Raw genomic sequence first — 21075 nt, forward strand, 5'->3', positions numbered from 1 at the left:
CATAGTTGAGTATAAGGTTCTTCCACTGATTGTCTGACACATCATAACTTGAGGTCATCAAATGGTATTGTTCTTGCCCCCTCGAATTCAGAATATCAGTCTTTTTTGCTTCCGTGAAATGTATAGTTTGTCTATCTAAGGGCATACTATCCAGATTTAATACTGTACTGTATAATCCTTCATGATGTCTTGTTCTTGTTGGTAACAGCTCTTCTACCAATGTTGGATGTAAGGTATACTCCATATTGTTGATATTTACATGGTGCATATTTGCTCTGTGAGCCAATAAACTTCCAAGAGACAGCTTTGATTGGGTAGGTAATATGTTGTACACTATGGTACAACTGGAGACAGGATCACAAGACACACTGTCGGTAAATAAAATGTTCTGTGCATATACTGAGTCCACTACTTGATTCCTTAATAAAGTAGGAGCTAAATTATTTGGTTGAGTGGTTTGTGCATCAGACGGAGATTCTGTAGATACGCTAACATTATCCTCCTGAACATATTTTGCTTCTTCTGTGTTTTTCACATCATATATCTCATAACTACTTGGAGTTTGAAAACTATAAAACCTTTCAAGTCCTTTATTATTTGATCTTCCTGACTTGAATTCTTCTGTTGATGTCACCACAGAGGATACAATATCTGAGTCATTTATTAAAAATGGTAGTTTACTTGTTGTATTGTTCTTTTTTTCAGATGCACTTTCAGTACTATTATCATGACTTCCACTTGCGTGATCACGATAGAAATATTCTGATGTCTTTTTGCTGTATTCATTACTATACTTTACTACACTTTTAGCATTCAAGGGTGGAGTAAAATTGTCAAAGTTATGCATAATCCATTGTGGCCACCATGTTTGATTTATTTTCATGTTATTAGTATTGCTAAGCTGTGTTCTACTGAAAGGCATATTATCTGGTTCCATCACTGAAACATTACGCCATTCATCTTCACTTCCAGACCCTGCTGTCTCCATTTTTGAGATTTCATCTTCTCCAAATAATAAAGATAATTTGCTTGAAACATTCTTTAAAATAGCTAAAACATTACCAGATAATACTGTGCTTGTGGACCTGTTTTCTTGAATTACTTCACCCTCTGTACTGACCATGGTGGTTATCCTATGATTTATAGATGACGTCCATATTGATGGGGTTGTCATTAACCAGAAGTTGAATGGTATTTTGCTTGTCGTACTTTTTTCAGAAGATGCTGGTCTCTGTTTCACTGGCCACACTATTGGAGTAGAAATAATCCCTATACTGCGTACACCTTTTATTTTTGAGTCTTGCATTTGTTGCTGCCATCCTTCCCAAGGACGGGTAACTAGGTTTCTCTTCATTCTGATGGAAAATGTAGCAGGAACTTTGAGTTCCTGCAGATCTGTATATGTTATGCCATACAATAAATAGATTGAAAAAAAGCAGTTACTTGCAACAAAAATACATTTCTGTCAACTTGATGCAAAAAATTTTACTTGAAATATACTGTATGTGATTGTAACATTACATTGATTATGTACAGAAATTCACTTCAGATGTCTAACAATTAAAAATATAACTTTGAACTTTGGTACACCTAAGTCGAACCTTCACTCATATCTTAGACATTTGCAGATGTTGAAAATTCCTTATATACTATAGCATTAATGACAGAATGTATCTGGTTTCCCATTCAGTCTGTTTCACGTTACATGTAGCATTTGGAATTCCTAATAATCATTCTATAAATATGTTTCCTGAATATATAAGTATAAGTGTAGGCTTTACTTTGGGTTACCAAACATGAACTTCCCATTACTGCTTTCCAGACATATAGACAACTTTAAGTCCTTCTACTAAAGAGGAACCGTAGTTCTAATTTTTATTACATAAACTTTGAAACTTTGTAATATATCTTATCAAAGAAATCTGCTTCTTTCTCTGCCAGAAGTTATCGTACATTAATCAAATTCTCAATTCTTGGATAAAATCTGTATTCAGTGTAGACAGATTTTTCCATTACTGAGATAGGAGATGACAGTTATTACTGACAAAATTCTATGCAGAGGGAAGCGAAGAGGAAAAGGAGCTAGAGGCAGAGACCATCCCTTCTCCTTCCTCTTGCCTTATCAAAAGTAACTTTCATCTATAATTTCAATCTCATAAAATTATGTCTTTATGGAATTCAGATTTCACCAGTGAATTGAGATTTTTGAAAAGGAATGATAAGTCCTGGTGGAGAAAGAAGAATATTTTTCTGCTAAGATGTATTACATAGTTTCTTATGTTCATGTCTACTACTGATTTTTGGAATAAAAGTGAAAACGACGGTTACTCATTAAAGACATAGTCCCATCTCAGTACGTCGGTACGTCATGGCATATCACTAGGATATGGCATCACTTCTTGATCACTAGTAGTAGTAGTATAAGAAATTCCAGCACTGAAAAGAAGTATATGCAGAAGAAATTTATTTGTACAACAGATTCTCCCAAAATTATATGACGTTTCGGTCTACAACTCAGACCTTCATCAGACTGGGAACAAAAGACAGAAAAACACAAAAAAATCAATTAAAAACATAAAAACCACTGTGTTTCAGAATCAATATTACAAGGGCTAATGGAAGATGATACTCATCATAAATGTACAAATATATAACAAAAACGAGAAACACCAGTTAACACAAGGTTCACACTTCATATATGACAGAAGTGTCTAAAATGTTGATAATATAACATAGTTACTTGTATCATGTTTAGTTGCGTACAGTAAAAAAATAAAATAAATTTTGGAGAAATTACCGGACCAAATGAAATATACAAAAATAACTAGTTCCTAGAGGTATGGAGATATATGTGAGCATGGAAAGTCCATGGAAGACAGCCACGATAAGTAGAAATATTCTTTGTAGAAATGAATAAGAGTATTAATAAAAGAACATTCAAGGAAATAAGGAAAAAAATAAAAAACGACAAATACAATGTAAAAAATAAAATGAAAAAAATGAAAAGAAATGAAAGAACGATTGCGATTCATTTGAACGCCATCTGCGTTCCACCGCTACTTCATTTCGAGTATTACACTTCCGGAAGTGTCGTCACTTATAGCAGCCACCTCCGGTATTTAAAGCGCCTTCATGCCTCACTGTACGCTTAACCACAGGGTGCCCCAGCCCCCCTGCCAGGGCTGTGTACACGCCTGACTATGTGCCCACAGGTATTTAACCATTACCTCTCTGTTTCTCCTATCCACTCATTTTTACATGTGAGCTTTTTTTATGAGTTTTTTCCTGACTTTCACCCTTTGTCCCAAGAGCTTGATCTCTCTCCCCCCAAAAAGGGTAAGCTTACATACCAGTCTATTTCTGTTCTCTATTGTCCTCCATCATTATGCCTGTTACTATGCATTCTACTACTATATATTTACATTGCTATTGGTCAGTTTTTTCTGTTTTTTTTATCTTTTTTCACATTTTTCTCACTTTTTTCTCACTTTTTTCACTCTTTTAATTTATTTTTTATTTATTTTTTTCATTTTTCCTTTTTTTCTATATTTTTCTATATATAATTTTTTTTTGCATTTTTATTTTTTCATCCATTTCATTTTCGTTCTTTCATTTCTTTTAATTTTTTTAATTTTATTTTTTACATTATATTTGTCATTTTTTATTTTTTATTTTTTTCCTTATTTCCTTGAATGTTCTTTTATTAGTAACAAGTAACTATGTTATAGTATCAACATTTTAGATACTTCTGTCATATTTGAAGTGTGAACCTTGTGTTAACTGGTGTTTCTCGTTTTTTGTCATATATTTATACATTTATGATGAGTATCATCTTCCATTAGCCCTTGTAATATTGATTTTGAAACACAGTGGTTTTTATGTTTTTAATTGATTTTTTGTGTTTTTCTGTCTTTTGTTCCCAGTCTGATGAAGGTCTGAGTTCTAGACCGAAACGTCATATAATTTTGGGAGAATCTGTTGTACAAATAAATTTCTTCTGCATATACTGTGCTTCTTTTGAGTGCCGGAATTTCTTATACTATACGTCTTGAGGAGTGGTATCCTTTTCCCTGCACCTCGAAGACGGAGTGACGTGTACTCTATTCCTACTTCTTGGTCACTGGAGGTTTGATTTCTAGAACACTTACCATGCCAGAGAATAAAGGAGCCACAGGTCTGCTTCAACAATGCATCAACCTTTACAGATTTTCCTGAATAGAGACATTTCCGGGTAACCGGCTATGCTGGAAATGACAGCTGACACCAGTAACTTGGAAGGAACTGTGATGAAGATCGTAGTCAGGAGCACCCCTGTAAGAGGGGCAAACTGTGAAGCAATGCTACAGCCCCTTCAATCTCAGGATCAGTAGAGGCTCTAGAGGTCAAACCCCCTGCGATCATTAAGTAATGGAATATCTTAGTGAAATTATAATTATTACTAATTATGCTATTAATTAGTTAATCATAGGCAAGAGTGGTTAGAAGAACCAACTCTCATTCACATCCCATTGATTTTATAAGAACGGTGACATTTCCTACCATGGTACTACAAGGAAACTGAATATTTGCTTATGGGTTACTGCTGTAGGATCTAGCAGCGGGACACCCTTTGAACAGTTTATTGGCAGGGAACCCTTTTAATAAAAAGCCATTTTTCAAAGTGAAGAAATCTTTTGAATAAAAATTTGCCTCTGCAAATTTCTTCTGTCTGTAAATTACTTGTAGGAAAATAACAGGATTCATTTAGATTTGCATTTGATACAAAGGCCTTATTGCTGGAGAGAAGCATTATACACAATATTAACAACACATGAAACTTTCCAAAGAACAAGCGCGCAATGTCTATATACCATACTGATAATATACATGCTCCATATGCAAAGCATTCTATTCTATATTTTCATAACAGATATATAATTCAATATGTATGTATGCAAATATAACAAAAAAGCAAGTGTCACATGACTCTCTCTTCATTATTCATATCAAACGTTAATTAAGAAGAGTATTAACCCGGTTTGTCAGCTGTGATGAGTTTGACACCAATGGCGTTTGTACTTAGCTTTATGGACATCATAAGGAGCCTGTTTGTTGTATGCAAAAATATAACGTAGCCAGAAATCCTTAATATAATGATATTAGAATCATCTGTACATTTTAAGATGACCTCAATTAGGGAAAAAATGATGCACATTACAGCAATCTATATTTTATACTAATTCGTGCTTTCATAAAATCGACTTTCACTTTGCTCCATACAGAATCTTTAGTTAGTGTTTTCTAATATATATCAAATATAAACCATAAAATACATTAGCAGACATTATAACATGGGTTTCTTACCAGGCTCTGTGTTATCGACTGTGATATTAGTCATGTTAGTAGTTATCATAGTGGGTGGTGAAGCTGTTACGATAGCTGGGAAAAACACAATAAAATGTGAGCTTGAGTAGCGATTCTGGGAACCATTAGGTAAAGCATTGGTTGTGACAATAAATTCAATAATCTAGGCAGGTTAGGTTATTGTGCAATAATAAAGCAGTAGGTGCCATTCAATAATTTGCATATTATACATGTGTATAAGGATGTGAACCATTGTGGAAAGCAGTGATCATTAGGCTATGTTCACTCAGGGTAGGCTTTTTGCAGCAAGTCTACCACTGTTTGATATATCTGACTGGAGTTTCTAAAAATCCATGCACATGCTGGAGAATCTCTATATTCAGACATATGAAAGTGCTTTTCAGTTTCAGAAATTGTGCTGTTTGTGAACATACCATTATCCTAATTTGCATATTATGGCTACATAATTAATTGCTGTCATTCATTATTGCCAGGCTTATAAAAAGCAATGCTATAACAAGCTTGCAAACCACAATTATACTAATTTGGAAGCAAGGAACACATATAGAAATTCACGATATTCAACAAATTGCTTGATACTAACATTTTTACATATGGATAATAGTGCAATAATTTATCCTCTAAAATACCTTGTGTGTGAAGTTTACATTTGCTTTCATGTGATTTCAATATATTCTAATTGTAACTTCTGCCATTTCTATGACTTTTTTTTGGAACAGCCTCCTTATAGGGGTTATCCACTGCTGAATAAGCCATTGTTAATGGGTGAAGAAAGGTGAAAAATAAATGCACTACACCTCCCGGACCAGCCTGGCTCCTTGGTAGTTAGCGCTGTGTCCCCCCACCAGTCTGCTGGGATCAACATTCATGCGGGAGGCATCATGTTACTGCAGCAGACAATCGACAAATGATGATCCCAATGGACCAGTGGGAAAAACAGTGGTGATGTGGAGGAGTGATACAGGTACAGGTTATATAACTTCATCAAATTTTTGTTTTTTTTCCAGATTAATTGACAAAGAGAAGGAAAAAAATCAGCTGCTAACTGAAAATTAATACTTATCCAGAAACCAACTATTGTTCTTGAATATTATGACTAATATGTATTTTTACTTAGTACAATTACAAATCTCTAAGGCTATGTGTGGGATTCTGCAGTATTACAATTACTAAATACAGTATGCCATGGAATAAATGGCACTATATAAATGTATAATAATAATAATAATAAATAATAACATATGTGGGTGATAAAAAAATTAGAAAGCAGAAGGGAAAATTCTACCTGGGAATAAATGACAGTCAAAGTGATAAATAATATAAAATATAATGCTGCTTGGATGAAAGTAGAGATAATAATACACCTATGTGAGTATTAGATCCCACTTGGGAGTGTAACATGTCATGCGATTGAAAACAATAACGACATGACAACAAAGTGTCAAAAGGCAAATTACCAAGACACAAATAGCCTTCCTCATCTGATGCGCTTTTCATATTGTTTGGTTTGGAGGTGAATGGTTTCCTTTGTTTTCTACTTTCACCACACATTGGGTTTTCATTTATGTTCTTAAAAGGGGTTTCCACCTTTAAAAAGTGGTCCCCAAAAGATTGGATACTTGTAAGAGAACAAACACAGATAGTATTCATCATCTCCCAGAATTGCACTGTATCCCAGTCACTACAGCACACATCTCCACTGCAGCCAATCAATGAGCCTGGCAGCTCATACTCTCTACAGTAGCGAGCCAATGAGCTCAGTGATTGGCTGCAGAAGTGATGTGTGTTGTAGTCATGCTCTCACCACTTCAGCCTAAAAACGAGACTGGAGCAACGGAATGGATCTGGTACCAGCCCTGGGGAAGATGAGCAGAATCTGGTTAGCTACAAGTAAAATCCTATGGAGAACAGTTTTTTGAAAGTAGGAAAACCTTTTTATTGTATTTGTACATCTTACTGCAAATATTACTAAATATTTAGTCTTTTAAAAGGGTTTTATGATTCTCACCTAATTGCTACATTTCATTTTAAGTGGTTCCACACTTTGTGATTTTTGTTGGTGTTATTTGGGAACTAAAAAGTATTTTAGCAATAATTTGATTGGTGTGTTTTCTACTGTAAGTACATATAGGTGAATTGTTCTGATTGGTGTGTGAAAAAAGTAATAAATATGATTGCAGCTCAGTCTATTGAGTCATTATTATTAAAAGTCAAATGTTCTCATTTGATAAATTTGTTAAATCTAAACAAAATCAATAATTTAGATACAATTGGAAAATAATCTTGAATGCAAATATACAAAAAAAATACATAAATATGTTGGCTATGTAGAAAATATTGATCAAACATGGAACTTAAATAAAATGTTTAACTAGATGGGTTAATATAATCTTATGTGTGATAATATAAAGTCTCTAAACAGTTTTACATGTTTACAAGATGATTGTCTATAAAATGATGGTAGTCTCAATTTCGAAGCAGCAGTGGGTAGTAAGATATGGAGCCTGAAAGTGAAAAGTTCAAAACATTGTTATCCTTTTGCTCATCACTGTAACAGCTATAATGTCCATGACTGCTTGGTGCAGGTGTTTCTCACAAAATTAGAATATCATCAAAAAGTTAATTTATTTCAGTTCTTCAATACAAAAAGTGAAACACATATATTATATAGAGTCATTACAGAGTGATCTATTTCAAGTGTTTATTTCTGTTAATATTGATGATTATGGCTTACAGCCAATGAAAACCCAAAAGTTATTATCTGAGTAAATTAGAATACTTTATAACACCAGCTAGAAAAAATTATTTTAAAATCCAAAATGTTGGCCTATGTTCAGTAAATGCTTTCAATGCTTGGTCAGGGCTCCTTTTGCATCAATTACTGCATCAATGTGGCGTGGCATGGAGGCGATAAGCCTGTGGTACTGCTGAGGTGTTACGGAAGCCCTGGTTGCTTTGATAGCAGCCTTCAGCTCATCTGCACTGTTAGGTCTGGTGTCTCTCATCTTCCTCTTGACAATACCCCATAGATTCTCTATGAGGTTAAGGTCAGGTGAGTTTGCTGGCCAATCAAGCACAGTGATCACTGTTTGTAATGACGCTATATAATATATGAGTTTCACTTTTTGTATTGAAGAACTGAAATAAATTAACTTTTTGATGATATTCTAATTTTGTGAGATGCATTTGTAATGAGTGATAAAACACTGGGGAGGAGGCTGATTGCTGGAGCCATCATTAATCCTATGCAGTTTTAATAGCTCCCATAAATTTCCAGATACTTTTGTGGTTTCCGGATGAAGGAGTCATAGTACTCCGAAACGCATTGAATAAAGCCACTTTTTCATCTGAATATCCATTTGGACTTCTATCTTTCAAGCAGCGTGGAGTGAATCCACCTTTTTATCCTTTTTTTTTATAAATTTCCAATGAAAAGAGAGATGCATCCCTGTTGTCAAACCTATATATTTAATGTTTTATAACTCATCTCTTGAAATCTAGCTGTCAGGATAAACTTTTCATGCTGTATTACTTTTAGTTCCTTTTGACTTTCAATAACAACAATAAAAATACCAATTACGGTATATAAAGATGGTGCATTTAGAAATTCAAAAAGTCCCGCTTGCCTTAAAAGAAATGGGTAATTGGCATATTAATCCTCTTTCAATTTCAACTAGATAATTCATGATATAAAGTCTTACCAGATACTGGGCTATACGTGGTTATGTTAATAGTGATCAAAGCAGATGACAAAGAGGGAGTTACAGTAGCTGGCAAAAATATAAACAAAACAAATGAAAGCATGAATGACAAGACTGATAAAAAGAAGTATAATGACAAATTGTACAATGTAAATAAGAATAATCTTCATAGAGAATAGTAACTATTGTAACAATTGTTGACAACAGTTAATATGTTTATAAATTTGGTCTTATTTCAAGTGCAATAAAATCTATACAACACAAACTAAATTGATTTTCACTTTATATTTTAGAGCAAGGATCTGAACTTTGGGAAGCCAGAAACCTATTATGGTAGAAGGGATAGTACTTAAAGAGGGTGTTCCAACAAGAGATATTTATGGCACGTCTAAGATCCATAAATGTTTCATAGGTAGGGCTACAAGATAAGGGAGAAGGAGAGGGCTGACCAAACATGCACACCTGTCTGATTGAAATGTTCACACCTGAGCATAAATGGCAAATATTAAAGGATCTTTACTAGATGGCAAAAACAATCATACTTGCCAAATATATATTATTTTATTGACTATCATTTGATGACTTTCAACTTTTTTTAATGTACTGTTTAACCCCTTAGCGACAGAGCCAGTTTGCAGCTTAATGACCAGGCCAATTTTTACAATTCTGACCACTGTCCCTTTATGAGGTTATAACTCTGGAACGCTTTAATGGATCCTGCTGATTCTGAGATTGTTTTTTGGTGACATATTGTACTTCATGTTAGTGGTAAAATTTCTTCGATAAGTCTTGTCTTTATTTATGAAAAAAACAGAAATATGGCAAAAAAATGTAAAATTTTGCAATTTTAAAACTTTACATTTTTATGCCCTTAAATCAGAGAGATGTGTCACATAAATTTCTTAATAAATAACATTTCCCACATGTCTACTTTACATCAGCACAATTTTGGATGCAAAATTTTTTTTTGTTAGGAAGTTATAAGGGTTAAAAGTTGACCAGCGATTTCTCATTTTTACAACAAAATTTACAAAGCCATTTTTTTTAGGGACCACATCATATTTAAAGTCATTTTGAGGGGTGTACATGACAGAAAATACCCAAAAGTGGCACCATTCTAAAAACTCGACCCCTCAAGGTGCTCAAAACCACATTCAAGAAGTTTATTAACCCTTTAAGTGCTTCACAGGACCGAAAGCAATGTGGATGGAAAAAATTAACATTTAACTTTTTTTTGGAAAAAAATTACTTCAGAACCAATTTTTTTTATTTTCACAAGTGTTAAAAGCGAAAATCAACCACAAAATTTGTTGTACAATTTCTCCTGAATACGCCGATACCCCATATGTGGGGGTAAACCCCTTTTTCAGCACACGGCAGAGCTCGCAAGGGATGGAGCACCGTTTGACTTTTTCAACGCAGAATTGGCTGGAATTAAGATCGGATGCCATGTTGCGTTCGGAGAGCCCTTAATGTGCCTAAACAGTGGAAAACTCCAACAAGTGACCCCATTTTGGAAACTAGACCCATTAAGGAACTTATCTAGATGTGTGGTGAGCACTTTCAACCTTCAAGTGCTTCACAGAAGTTTATAACGTAGAGCCGTGAAAATAAGAAATCCATTTTTTTTTCCACAAAAATGATCTTTTCACCCCCAAATTTTTATTTTTACAAGGGTAACAGGAGAAATCATACCCCCACAGTTATTATGCGATTTGTCCTGAGTACGCTGATACCCCATATGTGGGGAGGAACCACTGTTTGGGCGCATGGGAGAGCTCGGAAGGGAAGGAGTGCCATTTTGGAATGCAGACTTTGATGGAATGGTCTGCGGGCATCATGTTGCGTTTGCAGAGCCCCTGATGGGCCTAAACAGTGGAAACTCCCAATAAGTGACTCCATTTTTGAAACTAGACCCATGAAGGAACTTATCTAGATGTGTGGTGAGCACTTTGAACCTTCAAGTGCTTCACAGAAGTTTATAAACGCTGAGCCGTGAAAATAAGAAATCCATTTTTTTTCCACAAAAATGATCTTTTCGCGCCCAAATTTTTATTTTTACAAGGGTAACAGGAGAAATCATACCCCCACAGTTATTATGCAATTTGTCCTGAGTACACTGATACCCCATATGTGGGGGGGAACCACTGTTTGGGCGCATGGGAGAGCTCGGAAGGGAAGGAGTGCCATTTTGGAATGCAGACTTTGATGGAATGGTTTGCGGGCATCATGTTGCGTTTGCAGAGCCCCTGATGGGCCTAAACAGTGGAAACCCCCCACAAGTGACCCCATTTTGGAAATTAGACCCCCTAAGGAACTTATCTAGATGTGTGGTGAGCACTTTGAACCCCCAAGCGCGTCACAGAAGTTTATAAACGCAGAGCCGTGAAAATAAAAAGTCTTTTTTATTTCCACAAAAGTGATTTTTTAGACCCCAATTTTTAGACCCCCAAAGTGGGTAAATAGTGGAAACCCCTCAATTCTTGCTCCAACCCTAACCCCAACACACCCCTAACCCTAATCCCAACCCTAATCCCTAATCCTAACCCTAATCCTAGTTCGCCCTAACCCTAGCCCAACCCTAACCCTTAACCCTAGCCCAACCCTAACCCTTAACCCTAGCCCAACCCTAACCCTAGCCCAACCCTAACCCTTAACCCTAGCCCAACCCTAACCCTAGCCTAGCCCTAACCTTACCCTAACCCTAGCCTAACCCTAACCCTAGCCTAACCCTAACCCTAGCCTAACCCTAGCCTAACCCTAACCCTAGCCTAACCCTAACCCTAGCCTAACCCTAACCCTAGCCTAACCCTAACCTAACCCTAACCCTAACCCTAGCCTAACCCTAACCCTAGCCTAACCCTAACCCTAACCCTAGCCTAACCCTAACCCTACCCCTAGCCTAACCCTAACCCTAACCCTAGCCTAACCCTAACACTAACCCTTATGGAAAACTGAAAAAAAAAATATTTTTTTTATTTCATTATGTGTGCCAGAATAAGGGGGTGATAAAAGGGGGGGTTATGTACTATTTTTATTATTTTGATCACTATGATCGTTTATCATAGTGATCAAAATAATGAATGGAATCTGCCAGCCGGAGCCAGCAGATTCCCGGCGGGCGCACTGCGCATGCGCCCGCCATTTTCAAGATGGCGGCGCCCATCGGATGACGCCGGCGGGCGCGGGACCACCGGGAGGGGACGGAGGACAAGGGAGAGGTACCGGGAGGGGACCGGGGGGATCGGGGACCCTATTTCTCTATCCTCTGATGTGCGATCACATCAGAGGAAAGAGAAATTAAATGTTAAATCGCGGCTTTTTTTTTTTGTGGTCGCCGTTATAGGGTTAATAACGGCGATCGCAAAAGCGGGGGTCGGTAAAAACCGACCGGTTCATGTTCTCTGGGGTCTCGGCTACCCCTGGCAGCCGAGACCCCGGAGAAAATCCGACACTGGGGGGCGCTATTCACTTAAATCACAGCGCCGTGAATTAACGGCGCTGTGGTTTAAGTACCCTTAATTACCGCCGTTAAAAGGCGTATCGGCGGTCGTTAAGGGGTTAATGATATTGGATAATGAATTATAATATTAATTTAACTCATAAGTTGGTCAAAAACTAGAAGCAAAAAATCCAAAATGTTTCAGAGCTGAAATTTGGCGCATTCCCTGTTCCTATACTTTTCAGGTACCAAGCCAGTGAATGCAGTTATGGAAACATGCTGACTTTTCCTGATCAAGCTGGGGGAAAAGTATGAAAACTGGTGCAAATGAAAAAGGAATTAGCCATACATCTCATTATTTAGAGGCATTTTATAAAATGGACCATTAGCAGGAGCTAATCCTCTTTTCTTTTACAGCAGTTTTAATATACTTGCCCCATGGGCTTGGGTTCTTCAAACATGCCTTTTTGAAAAGAAGATATGTTACTATGTTACTATTCTTATCTATATCAATATAATTGAAATTGCAAAATATAAACATTATTTCAAACATATCTTCCAGGATTATCTTGTGAATGGGAGAACGCTTTCAATACCATTTACAGCCATTGCACAATTTATGGAGTAATGGCACATCTGGTGTGCACTGCCAACAAGAATTATCTGATTGGACCCCCAAAATCTGATATTGATGACCTATCCTCGCGATAGCTTATTAAAGGGTTATTCCCAAATTACAAGTTATTGCTTAATCACAAGATAGTGGATATCTTGCTAATCACAGGTGGTGTGAACTCAAAATTGGGTGCTCTGCAACTCCATCTTGAAAGAAGCGACAGTGTATATGCTCCACCTCCATCCAGTACAATGCATGGATTTGAGACTGAGCATGCACTCCTCTTCAGCTTCCCACAAATCTACAGTAAGCTATGGAACCCAATTCTCAAGGTTCAATAATCTAAATGTCAGGATAATCGAGAATCCCAGCCGTTAGACCACAAGTGGTCAGTAGGTTTTAAGATACGTTATGGATAGGGAATTACATGACATTTTGGGACTAATCCTATAATATTAAAGTTTCTGAAATAGCAAAGATAATGTTATTATGGAAAAAACAGCATGCTTAAAATGTTAACAGCAAACAAAGCAGTAATGAATGTATGCATTTACTGTATAATGCATAACAAGCAAATGATGATGGATACACAAAATATACAGATGGTTATTTGTGTTAAGTTTGAATACATTTGTTGTTCCCACTTTTTATCTATGATTGTATATGATTTAGCATTACAAAAGATGGTTGATGATGAAGGTGTGACCAGCAAAGGCATAACACTAGATAGCTTTTGACCAAACAGCTATCTATCATGACATCCCCACACGCAGGAATTCTCAGCTTGGCTAAGTGCTCTTGTATTCTCTATGAGAGAGCCATTGCCAGACCCCTCCAGCAGTGGCTCATCTTCCTTAGTACAAAACAATCAGCTGAAGTCAGGAGACCCCCATATACATTAAACTGTCGAATGATCCTGCTGCGCCAATTTTACTCAAAAATGTATAGGGGCTTTAAAAAAGGTCTTGATAATTATTAGTGATGAGCAAGTATACGCGTTACTCGAGATTTCCTATGCATTTCCCGACAGAATTTGGATGTGCTCGGAGATTTAGTTTCTGTCACCGTAGCTGCATGATTTGCGGCTGCTAGACAGACTGAATACATGTGGGGATTGCCTGTTTGTTAGGAAATCCCCACATGTATTTAGGCTGTCTAGCAGCTGCAAATCATGCAACTACGGCAACAGAAACTAAATCTTCGAGCACTTCCAAATACTCGGAGATCACCCGAGCATGGTTGGGAAGTCTCAAGTAACAAGTATACTCGCTCATCACTAATAATTATCTGATAACAAATATTATTAATGGTTATAATTATCCTAGCAATCAGAGATGTATCAAAGGTTAAACTTGATGGTCCTGTGTCTTTTTTTCAACTACAGGGCAAAAATAGAGTTTAGACTCCTCATGCAGAACTGTTCTTTGCCCCAATGGATTCCTTATATCATTGAATATCTAAAGCCCCTAAAATCCACCCTCTGCGCACATAATATTGATTAGTTATTTAAAAATGGATATATATGTTTTCTGGAATTCTATGAAGTGTTTGTTTAATCTAGTATGAGCTTTTTCTTCAGCTTCGGTTAACAACCCTGCTTTTAATACCTGCTGGCAGGACTTTGTTATTGCACAGACAGACAGCTATCTCAAGCAACCTAGTTATGTTGCGATGTAATATATTTGGTATAGTGGTCTTCAATCATTAATCTGGAGCATAAAGAATACAGCTTATCTGTAGTGACTGATTCATTATAAGGGTTAAAAAGCCAAGGCCATGTTTAACAATGCATAGAACTATTAAAGGGAATCTGTCAGCAGGTTTTTCTTCTGTGATCTGAAGACAGCAGAAGATAGAAACAGAAACATAGAATTCAGGGATGTGTCACTTGTCAACATGCATGCTGTTTACTTTCTGTGAAGGATTTCTATGGTTAATTCTGATTGTGTAAGAACTGCTGCACCCAGTAAACTAAGTGATACACTCTTTACCTACATTATGCTGCTCTCAGATGAGGTAGCAAAAATGTGCTGACAGATTCCCTTTAAGATGGCATCTGATGTAGCCTATCAGGCCATTTTTGCCAGATTCCACAACATTCAGGTCATACTTCATCAAATGCAGGGGTAAGTCCTCTGGTTTTGCCTATCAGAAATGGTGGAAATAATGGGTGTCTATGTCTCTTTTGTGTTCAGTCCTAACGCAACACGTTTTCACACTATTGTCCCACTAACTAGGATATAAATCAAACATTTTTTTGTCTTTTGTTTTTTTAGTAAACCATCTGAATATTTTAGAGTATAGATATAGAAAGTATCTAGTGTTTTTGTCACTTTTACAAGTGAAAAAACTCACATAATATGGAAGATGTGGTCTTACCATACATGGTACTGGAAGCATTAAAACCAGGAGTATTAGTGGTGACAGTGGTTGGTGAGGTGGTAGTTGTATCAGGTGAAGAAGCTACAGGAGATGGTGAGGTTACGGCAGGTGATGGAGATGAAGTTACTACAGCTGGTGATGAAGTTATAGCTGATGTCATTATAGTGGACACTACTGTAGATGCTAATTAACACAAGAAAGAAGTAAACTAGGATGAATTAAATGGAAGCATCCTTACAGAGATAAGAAATACAGATATTCACAAAAGCTCTGAAAACTTTAAGTTTAACAAAGATTGGACACTAAAATGATGTAAAACACTATGAAATATTTAAAACATATGAATCATTTTTCATTGAAAAATAAATAGATATTGTGCTACTATAAATTCTATAAATTAAATTAAAATTTTACTGTAATTCCAAAAACAAGTCTTCAATTGTCTGAGACTTTGTACATGAAATCAGTGGTGACTATTTTGTTATAGATGATTCTCCAAGTCAAAAAAGATATAATTACTTGCCAACATAGGATAAATCATGTTACAGTATTATCATAAAATTACACCATGGCTAAAAAGAATATCCTGCCTACATAAAATTGTACTGTCGATGTATAATACATGCAGAATTGGGCTTTGCCATGACACAAAGGTCTCACGAATAATGCAATTCGGTAATAGTCTAGGCATCTAAGGTTGTCTTTCCCTGTTCCACAGAGTAAGCGAAAAATGTTTTGTTTGTCTTGCTGTCAAAATACAGGTCTCTCTGTACCCCGTCTACAACAATTACAATTCTCTGAAGAAGGAAACATTCCACTCTAACAAATATTAGCAGGCAGCAGTGGTCTATGTGCACTATCGCAGCTGTAATAATAAAGTAAAACCCCAGTGACACTAAATAATGGGCGAGGATGGAAAAGGTCCTACAGCAAAGCTGCATGAAAGGTCAGAAACCCATTGTCCTACATTTCTGCAATATTCTAGTATATTCCTTGTACCGATCAAAGCATATTTTAACTTCTACTTTACTTCTACTTTGGAGTTTTACAATCTGGAAAATCAACATTTTTTGCTTAACTATTTTAAAGCCCTGGCTGGAAGTGTAAAGACTGACGCTGGTCTCAAGAGCTTACTTTAAAAAAAATGTCAGACACAAACCACTCCACAGTTTCTTACATTTACCTGTAGTTTGTGTTACTCCAGTCACTTCTCATGGTTAACACCGGTGATTGTACATGTACATCCATAGTTTTATAATACCAAAAATTCAAATTAAAAGTCAAAATAACATTCTAAAATGTAACAAATATTAAGAATGTTTAGATAGCCAGACAGAGAGATATATTGGTGGCCTAGTAGGTAAGATCCCTGGGTTATTATTCCACCAAAGATAAGATTTGCACAGAGTTTTATGCTCTCCTTGTGTTTGTGTGGGTTTCCTCCCAGAAGGGATAGAGAATTTATTTTGTGAGCCCCAGTGTGGGGCAATGGGCCTGATTCATCATTTGCATTTATTTTGACACTTTTCTTTTTTGTTATCTTGTCATTTTTGCTGATGTCTATTGTGCCAAATCCATCAAAATGTTGAACGCTGTTCATTAATTTTGCGCCAAATCAAAAAAAAATTTTCTGTCTTTAACTATTTTTGCGACTTTTAGAGTAAAAAGTCATATCTTTTTCAAAACGTCGTACAAAATGCTCAAAAATTTCTGACCTATATAAAATAGCTTCAGGCAGTTGAGACACATTTGGTACAAATTTTTTTGAAAAGTCACAAATGATGAATCAGGCAAAAACATTTGGAAACCTTAAACCATGCCCACAGTGAGGAACTGAAAAAAAAAAAAGAGAAAAAACGAGAGCCCATAAAAAACTTTAAACACAGCGCAAATGGAAAGATTAATTTGGTGGACACAAAATAGGAGCAAAACCCCCAAAAAGCAAATATTATGAGAAAGTATAATAGATATGATAGGGAGATTCTAATATTCTAAGTCATTGAAAACACCAAGCAAATTGATGCTTTAACACTTGACAATCATTGTATTCTTGTACCTTGACAGACACCTGCCAGCTTTTCACATGTAGTTGGTTCTGTTGAAGCAGTTGTTGGTAAAAATGTACCTAAAAGTCCAAAAATAAGAAATTATTTATTAGAATTGCTTCTGTATATAATAATGTAATAATGATATGAGAAGCCATGTGCTTAATGATTGCATTTAGCAGGGCTAATGTATATACACATACATTTATTCATATATACAGCTGTATACAATATAGATATGAATATATGTATAGAAACTCAAACCATTCTCTGTTCACCTTTTAGTGACAGGTTTGGTCTGATTTATAACCCATTACATTTTGAAATAGCAGAGACAATATTTTTTCATCTCTTGTCTCAATACTACGTGACAGCCTTTTTATCTTTCAGTTCATGTATCATGATGCTTTCACTGTACATATACATAGCAGTTATTTTTTTTACTCTATTCACCACCTAGAACAAATAACATGTTAGCTGCATTGTAATAGTCAGTACCTTTATGGAGATACCAAGTATGGTAAATGTGACCAGTCATGTAATAATCATTGGATTAGGTTTTTTTTTACAGGAAGGAACAGCATTTCTGGTTAAAAACAGTAATTTTGTTCTGTAGAATACTTTCTTTTTAATACTGAAACACATGATAGCCAGATCATCATCTACAGGTGCTTCTCACAAAATTAGAATATCTTCAAAAAGTCAAGGAGTGGAGTGTGTCAATGACTGCCTTCTGGACATGTGTCAAGTCAGCAGTCTTCCCCATGATTGTGGAGCCTACTGAAACAGACTAAGGGACCTTTTTAAATGCTTAGGAAGTATTTGCAGGTGTTTTTTGTTAATTATTCTAATTTACTGAGATAATGAATTTTGGGTTTTCATTGGCTGTAAGCCATAATCATCAACATTAACAGAAATAAACATGAAATAGATCACTCTGTAATGACTCTATATAATATATGAGTTTCACTTTTTGTATTGAAGAACTGAAATAAATTAACTTTTTGAAGATATTCTAATTTTGTGAGAAGCACCTGCATATTGTACCTAAATGTTCTAATTCTATTAATATTAATTGAACTTAAAAGGAACCTGTCATTTGAAAAAACGCTATTTACCTACAGATATGGGGTTAATTTACAGGTTAATAGCATAGTGAACTTGCCCGGCGCCTGCACTGTGAACCCCGCTGCCATAATTAAATTAACTTTTAAACTTACAGCATTTGGCATTCAGTCACAGGGGTGGCACTGGCAGGGGTTCAGTCACTCTGCTGTGTATAGAAAGAAGCAGCTGTAGCCACACTCTCGGCACTGACAGCCAGTCCTAATGCTGATCGAGCTGTCAGTCAGTGCAGGGGGCACGGTTACAGGTGCCGCTCTCGATACACTGAGCGGTGATTGAACCTGCACCGCTGCCACCCCCATAACTGAATGCCAATTGATGCTAGGATAAATAAAATTAATTTCCTCCCAGCATCGGGGTTCTAAGTACCGGCACTGAGCTGGTTCAGTCAGAATACTATAAACCTGCAGATTAACCCCATATTTGCAGGTTAAAAGCATTTTTTCAAGTGATAGATTCCCTTTAAAGGAAAGTAGCAAAATGGCTATTAATGGCCAATCTTGCAATACAGCGTAGGCTAAAATCTGCCAGCATGGGCATAAACAATAACAAGAGTCTTCCCATTCTGGTTCAAAGAGGTTGGTCCCAAAAGGGAGACTCCCTTCTAGAATGTCCATACTGTATTACCTAATAGGACATATTAATAGGGGCTGTCTTCATTCATTTCTGGATTGCTACTAACATCACGGAACATTTGGATAACAATTTGCAAGCTGCACAGAAGTTGTAAAATTTGTTTTTTTTATATACAAATAAATGTTATGAAATGTCTTTTTAGCCCCTATAAAACTATTATAGGATACAGGGTCATGAAAACTGATTATGGGTTCCTTTTATGGAAAGCTAAAAATGGTATATTCACAGGCTCAGTCATGTGAGTTACACAAAAGAAAAAAATCACAGAAAGTACCTATTAGCTTCTACTTTACCCTACAGTGTTTGCTGACAGAATACATTCCCTGCACCCAAAAAAACTATTAAAACTGACAGCAAATGGGCAACATTCAAAAAGCTTTAGAAAAATTTAACATACTCAGATATTAGAAAACCTACTGTAACTGGCTACAGTTAGGCTACATTCAATGCTGCATCCATGTTATTGCGAGATGTTTCATCTTTATCTACATTCTCATTATTTGAGATATACATGTTTTGCAGCAACCTGCAGGACGGTGCAAGGGCTTATGTGAACCTTATTAGTGTAATGCCCAAATTGTTCCACCAATCACATACACAGCCAGGCTCAGACTGACACACAGGGCACAAGTAAATACCATGGTGAGCCTCGGTGTAGGAATGAACTCTCTCTCTCAACTCTACATGAGCAGTGCTTGGCAAAGTACATTTAATGCAGTATATTCAGAGGTAATGTAGGGCATCTAATCATTTTTTTTAATAAAATATCATTTTTATTAAAATGTAGATGCATATTGTAGGCTAGCAGACCATGTTGTATCCACCCTCCCAGACCCCACTTACTTCATATTGCCACAGTAGTCCCTTCCTACCTAATCGTCTGGCAGCTTCTTGCTGTGGCTGTCTAGCATTGGTATTAATGGCCTATCCTTAGGACAGTTCATCAGTACAGATTGGCAGGGGGTGAGACACCCAACATAACCACTAACGAGATGTTACCAAGTCCCTCAGAAGCCAGATGTTGACATGTGTACCGTACGGAGCCAGAACATCATAACTCTTAAAACTGTGCACAGTGAGGTGAACTGGAGCTGAGCTGCAGCTTCGCAGAACTGCCAAAACACATTGTACAGAGCTGCTGTGTTCTGGTTTCATATAAAGTGAGTGCACAATTTTTAGGCAAGTGAGTGTTTTTACCATATCATCATTTCTATGCAGCTTTTCCAATTCCAAGCTGTATAAACTTGAAAGCTTATTGGATGAAGCACATCAGGTGATGCATATTTGTCTAAGGAGGAAGGGTGTGACCTTATATCAATATCCTTTATCAATGTGTGCAGAATTATTAAGCAGTTTCTTTTCCTCATGAAAAATTAGTCAAAAAAAGAGACTTAACTAACTCTGAAAGATCAAAATTTATTACAAGTCTTACAGAGTGGTGAAAATTGTTAAGATATTGGGGCGTGATCCCAGAACCATCAAAAGCTTTTATGCAAACAGTGTTGCAAAAATTATGTTGAGGAAAAAAAAGATGTACGATATATTAACTGCCAAAATTTGAGAATAAACATATGTGAAGCAACCAAGAACCCATTATACTCCAGTGCTGTCATATTCTAGAACTGTAACCTTCCTGGAGTGCCCAGAAGGTGTTCAGTGCTCAGAGAAGTGGCTAAGGCATGGAAGGTTTAAAACTGACCACTAGTAAACAAAACACATAAGTTGAAGTGTGCAAAATATTCCAAGCCATTAGATATACCATTG

At 36.3% G+C, this 21075-nt stretch overlaps 1 protein-coding gene across 5 annotated transcripts in view; it reads right to left on the reverse strand.

The window, feature by feature from the left end:
• ADGRG6 (adhesion G protein-coupled receptor G6) overlaps positions 1–21075 on the reverse strand; it is a 233546-nt gene that overhangs the window by 100915 nt on the left and 111556 nt on the right. For 2 of the 5 annotated variants that reach the window (XM_073557706.1, XM_073557707.1), the window contains exons 5-8: positions 17562–17630; positions 15503–15688; positions 9066–9134; positions 5344–5418 (exon numbers count right to left, since the gene is read on the reverse strand). In XM_073557706.1, the coding sequence (XP_073413807.1) occupies positions 5344–5418; positions 9066–9134; positions 15503–15688; positions 17562–17630 (399 nt within the window). The remainder of the gene's footprint in view (positions 1–5343; positions 5419–9065; positions 9135–15502; positions 15689–17561; positions 17631–21075) is intronic. The other 3 variants (XM_073557708.1, XM_073557709.1, XM_073557710.1) reach the window with 3 other exon arrangements.

Source organism: Dendrobates tinctorius, unplaced genomic scaffold (genome assembly GCF_039654945.1).
Source record: "Dendrobates tinctorius isolate UK_male_01 unplaced genomic scaffold, ASM3965494v1 ptg000250l, whole genome shotgun sequence".
Taxonomy (NCBI): Eukaryota; Metazoa; Chordata; class Amphibia; order Anura; family Dendrobatidae; genus Dendrobates; species Dendrobates tinctorius.